We start from the raw sequence: 12365 nt of genomic DNA on the forward strand, positions 1-12365 counted from the left end.
GGGTGACCCCTCTGGGGAACGGGCGTCTCGTGTCGGTTCCTCGTCCGAGTCGAACCCCCGGAACGTGCTGGCTGAAAGCGTGGGCGTGAAAAGCCAGTCGTCGAAAAAGTCTGCTGGCATTGGCCTATGTGGGAAGAGGGCATGAAACTCTTCTTTGAGCAGAGGTTCGTCTAAAGCGTAGCCCGGCACCCAGCTGTTGGCACTGGCCGGGGTGCCCTCCTTGGCGAGAAGGTATTCTACCCCCTCTTCCCCCCATCTGGAGTCCAAAATCTCCGTGACTTCGTTGATGCGCTCCTCCTGTGCCACTCCCCCTTGCCCGGTTCTCTCTCGGAGCGGACCCGGTGCCGTTCCTGGTTCCTGAAACCTGTGAGGTGCCTTGTAGGGAGTGAGCACCGATCTGTGGAACACCGGATGCATTCTGGAACCCTCCGGAAGAGCCAGCCTGAAAGCCACCGGGTTGACCTGTTCGTCGACTTGGTAGGGCCCCAGTTGTTTATGCCCTAGTTTCTTCTTCGCCAACGACCTGGCCGGCACTGCGTGGGCTGCTAACCAGACCCAGTCTCCCACATGGATCTCTTCGCCAACCCTTCTGTGTTTGTCCGCTTGTACCTTGTATGCGTGTTTAGCCAGCTCCAGGTGCCGCCGCAGCTGATCGTGGACCTCCTGCAACTCCGACGCGAACGCATCTGCTGTCTGCGGCTCCCCCTCCCCCATTCTTTCCAGTCCCGGGAAGGTTCTAGGGTGCCTCCCGTTGTTGGCGAAGAACGGCGTGACCCCCGTGGACACGTGCTTCGTGTTGTTGTAGGCGAACTCGGCGAGAGGCAGGTAATCCACCCACGTCGCAGGCTGTTGATTCGCATAACATCTCAGGTACTGCTGCATGATGGCATTGACCCGCTCCGCTTGCCCGTTGGTCTGCGGGTGTCTAGCCGACGCCAGGTTGATCTTGACGTTCAGGAAGCCCATCAGCCTCTGCCAGAAGTTTGAGATGAACTGTCGCCCTCGGTCGGACAGAATAGACCGCGGCAGACCGTGAACCTTGAACACGTGGTCTATGAACAGTTTGGCGGTTTGTTCCGCCGTGGCCACCTTCGCACACGGAATGAAATGTGCCATCTTGGAGAACAAATCCACCACCACCAGCACAGCCGTCTTGCCCCTCGAGCTGGGCAGATCCGTGACAAAGTCCAGGGCCACTCTCTCCCATGGCTCGAACGGAGTTTGCAGCGGTTCCAGCAGTCCGGCCGGCGGTCTGTGCACTGGTTTGGACCTCTGGCAGGTGTCACACCTCGCCACGTAGTCCGCGACTTCCCCTCTCATTCCGGGCCACCAGAAGTCTCTGGCTACTAATTCCACCGTCTTCTCCTTGCCAAAGTGCCCGGCAGTGGGCGCGTCGTGCAGCTGCTGCAGTACCTTGGCGCGAAGTTCGTCTCCCGGCACGTAGATGGCCCCTTTACGGATGAGCAAACCATCTCGCAGCTGGAACTCGTCGGTCGCTGCCGTGCCCCTGTGCACCTCTGCCATCTTTGCTTGCGCGAAGGAGTCATCCTGCAACGCTCGTCGCACCGCATCCAGGTCAACTGTTGCCGCCGCGCACGCCCACACTGTCGGTGCGAAGATGTGCATGGCGGCCGCTGGCGTTGCCTCCTCCAGATACTGTGGCTTACGGGAGAGAGCATCCGCCATGATGTTGGTGTCCCCCGGGACATACTCTATTCGGAAGTCGAAATTCGCAAAGAACTCAGCCCAACGTATCTGCCTCTGGTTCAGGAACTGTGCCGTGCGCCAGTGCTCTAGATTCTTGTGGTCCGTGCAGACCTGCACCGTGTGCTTGGCGCCGATCAGGAAGTGCCTCCACGCTTTGAACGCTGCATGAATGGCCAGCAACTCCCTGTCCCAGATGGTGTAGTTCTGTTCGGACTTGCTGAGCTTCCTTGAGTAAAACGCTCCCGGCCTCCAAACCCCCTGCGGGTCTTTCTGCAGCAGGACTGCTCCCACGGCTCTGTCCGAAGCGTCTGTCTCCACCCTCATCGGCCTGCTGGGGTTGACATGAAGCAGCTGCTCTTCCGACGCGAAGAGACGCTTGAGTGCCTGAAAGGACTGCTCCGCCTGCTCTGTCCAGATGAACTTCTTTTTCTTGGAGCTGAGCGTGTCCGTGATGGCCGCTGTCTGCATCGCAAAGCCTTTGATAAACTTGCGATAGAAGTTCGCGAAGCCGACAAAGCGTTGGACCTCCTTCCGGTTGCGTGGGCTTTTCCAATCCAACACTGCTCGGACCTTGGCGCTGTCCATGGCGAGCCCTTTATCAGACAACTTGTAGCCCAGGAAATCCACCTCGGTCACGTCGAATTGGCACTTCTCCAGCTTGGCGTAAAGCCTATGTTGCTGTAGCCTGCTCAGCACTTCCTTGACGTGTCTGTCATGCTCCTGCTGCGATTCCGAAAAGATCAGGATGTCATCCAAGAAACAGACGCACGTCTTGTAGAGGAGCCCCGCCAACACGTGATGCATGAAAGCTTGAAAAACGTGGGAGCCATTTTGCAATCCAAAAGGCATAACTCTATATTCGTAGGTGCCCAGGGGCGTGAACATGGCTGTCTTCCACTCATCTCCCTCCCGCATGCGAATGAGGTTGTATGCCCCTCGCAGGTCCAACTTGGTGAACACTCTGCCCTTCCGTACCTTTGCGAGGAGGTCGTCGATTCGGGGCATGGGGAAGTCCGATGGCTTGGTCACACTGTTCAAGATGCGAAAGTCCACTACAAGTCTTTTTTGGGGCGTGTCCCGCTTCTTAACAAAGAATACCGGACTGCCCCCCGCTGCCTTGGACTCTCGGATGAAACCGCGCTCCAAATTATGATCTATGAACTCTTTGAGTTCCTGCAGTTCGTCCTCAGACATGGAATACAGCTTCCCTTTGGGCAGCGCCGCCCCCGGCAGCAGGTCAATTTTGCAGTCATATGGTCTGTGGGGGGGTAGCCTGTCTGCCTCTTTCTCGCAGAAAACCTCCAAAAATTCTGCGTACTTGTGGGGAACCGCTTGCAGCGTGCCTAGCTGCAGCTGTGACTCCTCTTCCCCTCCTTCCTGCCTGGGCACGATGCAGTGTTCAGCGCAAAAGGAAGAGCCGAAGGTCAGCTGCCTCTGGTACCAAGCCAGCGTCGGGCTGTGCTTGTCCAGCCAACTCATGCCCAATACAATGGGCGTGTCCGATAGTTGAGTGACATTGAAGCTGATGATTTCCCTGTGATTCCCAAGTCGCATCACCATTGGTGGCGTCTGCTTCACCACTTGCCCCCCTAGCAGCTCCCTGCCATCCACCGTGACAACCTGCAGGGGCAGCGTGGCAGGCAGCAACTGTATAGCGTGCCGGTCGACAAAGTCCTGCCCTATAAAGTCCGCATTGCTTCCGGAGTCAATGGTGATTGGCACGTCCATGGTGATTCCATTGGGCAGCTGGAGCGACGCGGTGAGCCTCACTACCGGTTTGGGCGGGAGGGGGTCCATGGGCTGTAAAATCTCTGGGGACTGCTTCACTGACACGTCTGGTTGGGCCCCAGTGCCTCTTCCTCCAACCAGACTCCTTCGTTTCCCTGCTGTGGTTGTCCTTGCTGCGTTGCTGCAGTTACCATTGCTGAGGCTGCAGTGTGCTTGTGGAGCCTCTGGGGACACTCTTTCGCCATATGCTGTGGATCATCGCAGATGTAACACTTCCTGTTCCCTCTAGGAGGCTTCGCTTTCACTGCTGCCGGTGCTAGGGCTCTGGCTGCTGACTGAGCCCTTGCACCTCCAACCTCCATAGGTTCCGCTCCTCCTCCTGGCGGAGGCGTGGATTGCGCACGCGCTGCTTCTCTGGGAAGGAAGGAGGAGCCCCTGGCTGGTTCGCGCCCTCCACGCCCTTCGTCCCTGCTCCACGGACGTCCTTCCAGCCGCACCCCCACCGCCAGCGCCCTCTGAACGATCTCCTGCGTGGTCCGGGGTCTCTCCCCCCTCGCAATTTCATCTTTAACCGAGCCGTGCAATCCCTCCCAAAACAGGTCTCTTACAGGAGCCGAATCTCTGTCCCATTCCAGGGCACTGACCAAAGCGAAAAAGCGGGCATGGTACTGCCTTACGCTGGCCCTCCCTTGCTTCAGTCCATGTATCTCCTGCCGAGCAAGATCCACGTCAATGCTTGATAAAAAGCACCCATCCATCGCTTTAATAAAGGCATCCGCATTTTGGAGCGCCGGATCCTTATCTCTCCACAAATTGCGCAGCCATGCTTTAGCATCTCCATGCAAATGGGACATGATGAATCCCACCTTCTCTTGCTCATCTCTAAAGTCTTTGTTCAGCAGTTGCAGTGCACACATTACATCTGCTCTAAAGTTGGGGTACTGTTGCAAATTCCCATCGAAGTGGACAACTGCATATTGTAATTTTAACATTGTTGTGTTTGGAAGAGAATGTTATGCGGCTGCATACAAATGTCATTTAAAAACAAATAAGATTAAAAAGTGAGGGTTATTTTTGGAAAGGCATTCATATCAATCTTAATAGCAACAGGAGCAACACTAACAATGATCTGTTTGTTACTCCTCTCCTCTGTTTTTCTTTCTCTATTGATAGTATTGTTAATATGATATATTAACGCTAGCTAATATACTATTTCCTTCTCTTTTATTTGCTATTGTTGACAGTATACTTTGTAGATGCATTTATAAATAATACAATTACATGTTTAATTAACAACAACACTCCAATATGATAATTCATATTTTGTCCTGGTTTACAGCTTCCCTGTTCTACCCTTTTATGCACCACATTGATCAAATGGCTATTGATTAAAAATAAATGGTTCCAGACCATTACACAGCTTTTCCTTTTAGCCCTCCTTCCTTCTGGAGAATCCAGTTCATCCTTTTGGAGGAAAGAAAAATACGGGAGGAAACATAGCTCACAAATATGTTATACTAGCAGCTGAGCCCTTTCTCACTCTACCCCCCACCCCCTGCCATTCCCCCCATTAACCCCCAGAGTTTCCCTTCCCACCCCATGCAGCTACTAAGCTTGCTTTCCACTTTCCCAACCCCATTTCCGAAGCCACTTCTCTCTTCTGTTCTGCAGCCCCACTCTGAACCCGTTTTCACCCTCACCATGTCGTTGCCTCCCCTCTCCTTGTGTGCAGCCCCCATGGCTACCTCCTGCACCTTGTTCCTCCCCCATTGCATCACAACTATTAAGCTGCCTTTTCACCACCAGCACAATTATGATGCCCCCACCCCTCCTATTCCTCAGGCCCTTTCATGCACCAGTCTTTATCATCAGCCCCATTCACAGTTTTTATCATCAGCCTCCCTCCTCTCTTTTTTTTAAACCTCTGCTGCTGAACCCACATTTTCCCCTTCACACCCTTTGCCCCTCCTCCCCCACCTTCCTCCTTTTCTCAGCTCTCTGTTGCACACAGACCATTATCCCGTATCCATCCCTCCTCCACTCTCTCTCCTTTTTCTGCAGCTGATTGAGGTGGCTGCCTCACTCTGCATAACGCTCCGGCCAGCCCAGATAGCCCACCACCACCACCAGTGTTCATTCAATAAAGAATCGTCAAGGCAAGAGTGCCCGTGACTAATGCATCTCTATAAAAAGCTGTAGGGGAAAAGGTTGTTTGGCTCTTTGATGGCCAAGGTGCTGCTGAATGTAATACTGTAATCCTTCAGGAGGACTTCTCCTTGCACCCTTGCTGTGTGCTAAAAATGGCATCAGAAAGGGGGTTATGTTTTGCTGGTGTTGACAAGCAGTTTTGGACCCCCCCTCCCCTCTCTTGATTTGAATTAGAAGAGAAATAAATAGATCACTAATTTGCCCTTAGTTCAGGTCTGGTGTCATTTAGGAAGCTGGAGCCAAAGTGGGCCATTGATTTTCACCCAGCTGTATTAGCCTTGGGCTTCCACGTTTTAATTAGCTGTGCCCTTCCGAATTCCAGCTATAACATCACTGACTCCAGTGCACCAAGTAGAGCACTGTGCACTACGTAGGGCTTCACATCATTAATATACCTGATAATATCAGCAATTGTGCTCCCTGCGTCCCAAAATGTGTAGGGTGGCCCTGTGTCCTTTGTACAGGGAATTTCTGTATCTGAAGGAACAGGAAAGGGTCTGGCAGTACCATATAAAGGCTAGCAAATGGATCGTGGTATGAACTTTTGTGGGTCCTTGCCCACTTCATCAGAAGCATGAAGTATTAAACCTGAGTTTCATACACACAGGGCTCATCCAGACTTCCCTCTGTGCAGTGTTTCTAGGCTCAGGCTTTAAAGCGCTGTGTCCAAGCACTTTTTGCTTTGCGCTGGTGCTTTCCACCTGAAAAGCTGCTTTTTACTGCTGCAAACAGCAATCTGCAGGAAACCCAAAATGTTGTTTGTTCCAATTCAGCATTAAAGAGTTGCTCTTCGTGTGGAAAGTGCTGGGGCAACGACGACCAAAGCTCTTAGACACAGCGCTTTAAAGCTCCTAGAAAGTATGGGACAAAAGGTATGTGTGGATACACCCCCCCCACTGCCTTACTTCCTGCTTCTGGGGAAGTGGGCAGTAGTCTACAAAAGCTTATGGCAGGATCAATATTTCAAACAATAACAGATATGAAATCTAGAGGTGCATATGCAGAAGGTTGGAAGATGGGAGGAATGAATGTACATTGCTTCATTTACTTCAAAGTATAAGCTGGCCTTGTTGCATTTGGGACTTTCTGCACACTTCCTGTTATGTACTGAAGTTCTCACCCTGGGCCAGCAGGGGGATACTTTAGATAGTTTTCACTCAGGTCCACGTATGCAAATAAGGAATGTAAAGTGATGTTCAGTGATTGGATAGTTACAGAAAGTTGTTACTGTTACGTTGTAGTGGAGCTCTATATAAGCAGGTTGGCTGAACCCTTCAGTTCTGTTTTGTTCTGGGTCTGTGAATAAACAAGAGCTGTTTGAAGAATCGCTGTGTCGTCTGAAATGTTCACCCACAACTTAACACTTCCCTCCCTGATGTTGCCACTGCATGAAAATCAACAGCTTGTTCTCTGCCACCCCAACAGGGCAGGACGAGGGGAGGCTTGCAACATCTCTGGGAGGCTTGTTAATGCCTTTGCTCCCCTGGCACCTTCTGCATCTGTCACCAAGGCCAGGGTCTATGAGAGGCATCAGCAGCCACTCTGGGAGCAAGTGCTTGGCCTGTGTGGGAGGAACACTGAGCTACTGAATTGTAAGTTCTAGGCCAGGAGACTCAGCTGCACAATGTGTATGGTGGCGTATGGTAGGCTCCACCTGCCCACCTGAAAATTTTCATTTGAACTCCTAAGCAGAGAGCCAGACACACATCAATAGCTCAGTTCAGGAATTCAGATACACATGCTGAGTTACTAAACCTGTGCTTTTGTCAGGGAAGTCCTACTATGACTGCATTGCCCCTAAACTGACCCCTTTGCCCAGGAACATATTGCTTTGCTTGGACTATGAGAAGGATCTTATGGGAACACACACACAAATATGTATATATACAGGTATTTGTGTATGTATAGATAAATATCTTGGATCTGCTGCAATGGCTATTGCCTGATTGTCTATCTCATTGTGTTTTAAATGTATTGTAAGCTGCGTTGAGAACTTTAGGTAGTAGGCAGCATGTATAGATCCTCTTAAATGAACAAACAAATTGACTTCAGTGGTAGGAAAGTAGATTTCAATTGAACTTTAGGAAAAATGAATGATTAGTAAGAGCAGTTTCACCACGGAACCAATTTTTTGGAGCCAGGAGCGGACTTTGGTCATCTTTGGTAATATGGTGCTCTCAGTGAGGCCAATATTGGGCGCTCCAAAATGGTTTTTCTCAATTATGGATCTTTTTGATTGTGCACCCTCTGGGCTCAGCACCCAGTGCAAGGGAACCGCCTGTACTGTCCTAAATCTGGCGTTGCTGGAACTTCCCCTCAGGTTGTTGGGCTAGAAGGCCTATGAGGCCTCCTTCAACTCTGTGACTAGTGATGGCTGGTAGGATGGAAGGCAAGGAGGCCAAGAGTAGGTGTATCCAGAGTCAGTGACGGACAGAGGTAGCTAATTCACATTTTGTCCCCATCCTCCGCTTTCCTGATGCTTTCCTGTAAGGGCCACACTAAGAAAGAGGAGGAGGAAGCTGACAGGCAACACTACTCACTGGACTGGTTGAAAATAGGAAGATAGACAAGCAGGTAGGAGCTAGCTGAGCATAGATTGAGGTTAGTGGGACAGTGTCCCATGTGCCCCTAATGGACCACCCTCTATGAATTGGTTCACATCAGGCTGGCCTGCTTTGCAACCTGGGTTTATATGCCTCTTTGGCTTGTTTTTGTTTTGCAAAGTTAGAAGGATTGCTTAGGTTAGGCAGCATAGTTTAGAATGTCTTGATCTGGCTAAGTGGAAAATGCATTTTCCAAGTGACGTAGGTAGTTGCTGCTGGGACTCTTTCTCCCCTCACTCCCTGCTCCAGCAGTGGCTCTTCCCCTTGCACACCCATCCATATAATTTACAGCATGCAGCAGGGTGCATTAAGTAGAGCAGCCTCCAGAACGCTCAGGCAGAAGCAGCAAAAGAGCTGGGCGCCAGTCAGTCAGCCAGCCAGCCAGCCAGCCAGCCAGCCAGCCAGATGCTTGCCAGCCAGCCAGCTTGGCACTTCCCCTGACAGTGAGAACTCCAACTGGCAGATGGAGGCTCTGATCCTTGGACGGGAGGCCATGCCAGGACTTTGGCTTCTGGGATCCTCTGCCTCTGTCCTCCTCTCTCTGCCAGTAGCTGCTGCCTTCAAGAGTTCCACGATGATGGAGTCTCTTGAAGATATGGATTTGGAGACAAGCCAAGCGAATGAGTCTAAAGCCCACCCAGTCTTCTTCTCTCTAGACTATCAGCATGTCCAAGTGCCCTTTGAGATTACCCTGTGGATCATGTTGGCTTCCTTGGCTAAAATAGGTATGTTTCTCCAGGCAGGGGTGGGTGGGCTGGGTAGTAGAGCATCTGCTTCACGTGCAAAAGTTCCCAGGTTGAGGATACGGATTTAGAAGAAAAGACAAGCAAATGCATCTAAAGCCCATCTAGTCTTCTTCTCTCTGGACTATCATCCAGTTAGGGAAGTGAGAGACTCATACCTGCAACCACTAGAAGTCAGTGTTGACAATATGAAGCTAGACAGACCATTGGTTTGACTTGGGATAAGGCAGCTTTCTGTGTTAGTCCCAGGGAGTGGGTTGGGATGGTGGAGAAATTTGGTTTGGTTTGCACTGTAATCTGAACATACCTAATACAAGCTTCCCAAAAGTATATGTGAGTTGAAATGCAGCTGCACTTTGAAATTCGCTGTATTTTGTGACATGGTTCTTCAGCCAGATAATGCGAACAAACGTGCATAATGTTAGGGGGAAGTGTTGCAGAAAAATGCACAAGATAGTGAAAGTACAAAAATGCATCATATTAGGCATAACTGCTTGCAACAAGCTGTATATTAGGATAAATTCACACTAATATGCTGGTGAATTTTCATGAGGACTTAACAAAACGGTTTGCAAACTGATGCGGAAATGTGGAAAGCTGAATTTAAGATTGGAAAAATGGAAGAATTTTTTTAGAAAGTCTGATCCATTCATCTCTAGGGGTGAGGTATATTTTACGAGTGTTTATTGGGCACCATGCCTCTTGCGGGTACCGTTTTGAAATGCATGTAGAGGCTTTTGTTTAACAGCAATGCCAAATGCCAAAACTGTACACCAGCGTCCTGTGAAACAATCAAGAAAGTTCAAAGAAATCAGACCACGTCCAAATCTTTATAGAGGCATATCAATGAGTTATTTTTAGCAATATAAACTGTGACATAACATAATGCATGGTTTAAATTGTAAACAGTGCTTTTTTTCTAGGGAAAAAAAGCACTGATTGTAACACTTTGAAGCTCTTGTTTTGTCTGTACAGGGACTCTGCAACAGGCCTCTCTGATTGCTATCTGTCTATAAAAAAAAATCCAACCTCCTCCAATCCATTTGTTTCCTTCAAGAACAATAAAACAGCTGAATCTTTCCAATGAGACAGTAAGAATCCCCCCATTAATGTATTATTCAGATGCACAAATTAGCCGGCTGCATTGTGCAGCAGTATGGATGGAGGGCTTTAGAAGGCTGCATTGATGTTTTCCGTTCATTTGAAGTATGAATGATTCACGTACATTTAAATTGAATTCTCCACAACTAATAAAGCAGTCTCTGATTACAAGCACTCAAAAGCTTTTTGGAACTGCAGACAATAAACCCTGAGTATATATATTTTTTTAAAAAAGTTAAATGTCTTTCTGAAAGATTATGTTGAGTTGACCACATCATATATTTTGCTTGGGGAAAGTATTTAATGAGCAGCTGTTGAAATCTAAATACCTCTAGCTATTTTTAAAGGTAGGGCTAGATCCAAAAATGCTTGGGATGCAGGATTCTCCCCCCCCCCCCATTGTGCGTCCCTTAATTTTGAGGTGGCTAAGGGATGTTTGTGTATGTCCTTTCTTTCATTCTATATAGCTTGGGCCCTGGTTAGCGAAAAGATCTTATGTCCCTTTGCAAACCCACCTGAATGCTAAGATTCTTGGGTTAGCACATTCTCTTAATCCCATCCACCGCACGGTTGGCGGTGCCACAAGAAAAAAGTCATTTCTCTGGCTGCTCCCGTATCGTGGGATTCCCTTCCAAGAGAGGTTAGACTGGCTCCCCCCTTGTTGTTTTTCCACCTGCAAGCTAAGACCTTCCTATTCTGACAGGCATTTGAAAACTAAGGTGCAGACAATGCTGACCACTAGGCTGCTGTCAGGACAAAGCGTAATTTAATTGCTGGTTAATTAATAATGAAGGTCCTATATGTGTTTCAATGCATTTTAACAATTGTTTTTAACGACCTTGTTTTTATTACTTTGTATTTTATAATGATGTTTTTTAAAAAAATGTTGTAAGCTGCCTTGAATCCCAGCTTGGGAGAAAGGCAGGATAGAATACATTAAATAATAATAAATACAATCTAAAAACTATTTAGCTAATGACCGCACTCTGCAGGAACACCACCTCCTGCCCCCCCCCCCGCTTTCTGCAATTCAGTTAAAGCTCTGAAGAAGACATCACGAGGTATCTCCTTCTTAGGGGCTTTTTTAGATCAGGAAAAGTGGGCAGCTAGGGAGACTGCAGAATGCTGGAGAAATGCTTACTAGAAAGAAACACCTAGACAGTGTGTATACACACCCAGAGGCATAGCAAACCCAGGTGGTACCCAGTGCGGAAAATTTTTTGTCATCCACCCCCCCAAATCGACAGCTCAGTGTAGGCTTGGGAGTCATGGGCGGGTGCCAAATGTCACCCCCTCAGCGAAGACACCTGGGGTGGTCCGCTCCCCCTTCCTACACCTCTGCGCCCCCACCCCCCGACTCCCAAGTACCCTGAGCCATCGGGGAAAGGGGGGAGCGATGCCGCTTTGCCAGGGTGCTGGCAAAGCTGCACAGCTCATCCTCTCAGGAGCCACGGCTCCCGTGCATCCCCCTCCCTCCCTCCCTCCGATACGATACGATACAATAATCTTTATTATCATTGTCCCATACAGAACAACGGAATTGAAAAATCTACATAAAACATTCAAAACCCAACAAGCCTGCTATCCCAGCTATCCCAACCTGGTTAGCCCCCTAAAAACTCTGATACCCCATTTTTAAATACAATATACTCTCATAGAGACTCCTTACACTGTGTTTAAAACCAAAATCGCATTTGGGTAGAAACTTTTTCTCAGGCGGCCCCCCTCCCAGTCTGCCTCCCTCCCTGGCTCGCTGTAAAGCTGCAAAGTAGGAGCCGCTTACGGAGAGCCGGGGGGGGGGCTGCCAGCTCACTGTAAGTGGCTCCTGCCGGTGGTGGAGGGACCCCCCCGCCATCAGTACAGTGCATGTGCGACGTTGCAAAACACAGTGCATGTGTGTGACACCACGCATGCGCTGTACCTAGCGTTTTGTCACCGGCGCTGCCTGAGTGCCGTACGGACGGTGGTGGGATCCTCTGCTTGCGGCTGCAGTGGCAACAGAGGGATCCCACTGCCATCCGTACGGTGGTCGGGTGGCGCCAGTGGCAGACCGCTATCTACAGCTCATGTGCGGCATTGCTATGTACAGCACATGCGTGCGACACCACACATGCGTTGTACATAGTGGTTTGCTGCCGGTGCCACTTGAATGTCGTACAGATGGACAGTGGTGGGATCCTCTGCTTGCGGCTGCAGCCACGAATGGAGGATCCTCGACATGCGGCTGCGGCGGTGCAATGGCTGCTCGTGCCGACACACCCAGGCCGGGTTGGCA

At 49.9% G+C, this 12365-nt stretch overlaps 1 protein-coding gene across 1 annotated transcript in view; it reads left to right on the forward strand.

Annotated features, from left to right (window-relative positions):
* Positions 1 to 8899: 8899 nt before the first annotated feature.
* LOC308468826 (sodium/hydrogen exchanger 2-like) overlaps positions 8900 to 12365 on the forward strand; it is a 32932-nt gene continuing 29466 nt past the window's right edge. Inside the window, exon 1 of the mRNA XM_080991292.1 lies at positions 8900 to 8971. Within this exon, the coding sequence (XP_080847418.1) occupies positions 8947 to 8971 (25 nt within the window). The 5' untranslated portion in view covers positions 8900 to 8946. The remainder of the gene's footprint in view (positions 8972 to 12365) is intronic.

Source organism: Podarcis pityusensis (genome assembly GCF_964106645.2).
Source record: "Podarcis pityusensis genome assembly, chromosome: Z".
In the NCBI taxonomy this organism is placed as follows: Eukaryota; Metazoa; Chordata; class Lepidosauria; order Squamata; family Lacertidae; genus Podarcis; species Podarcis pityusensis.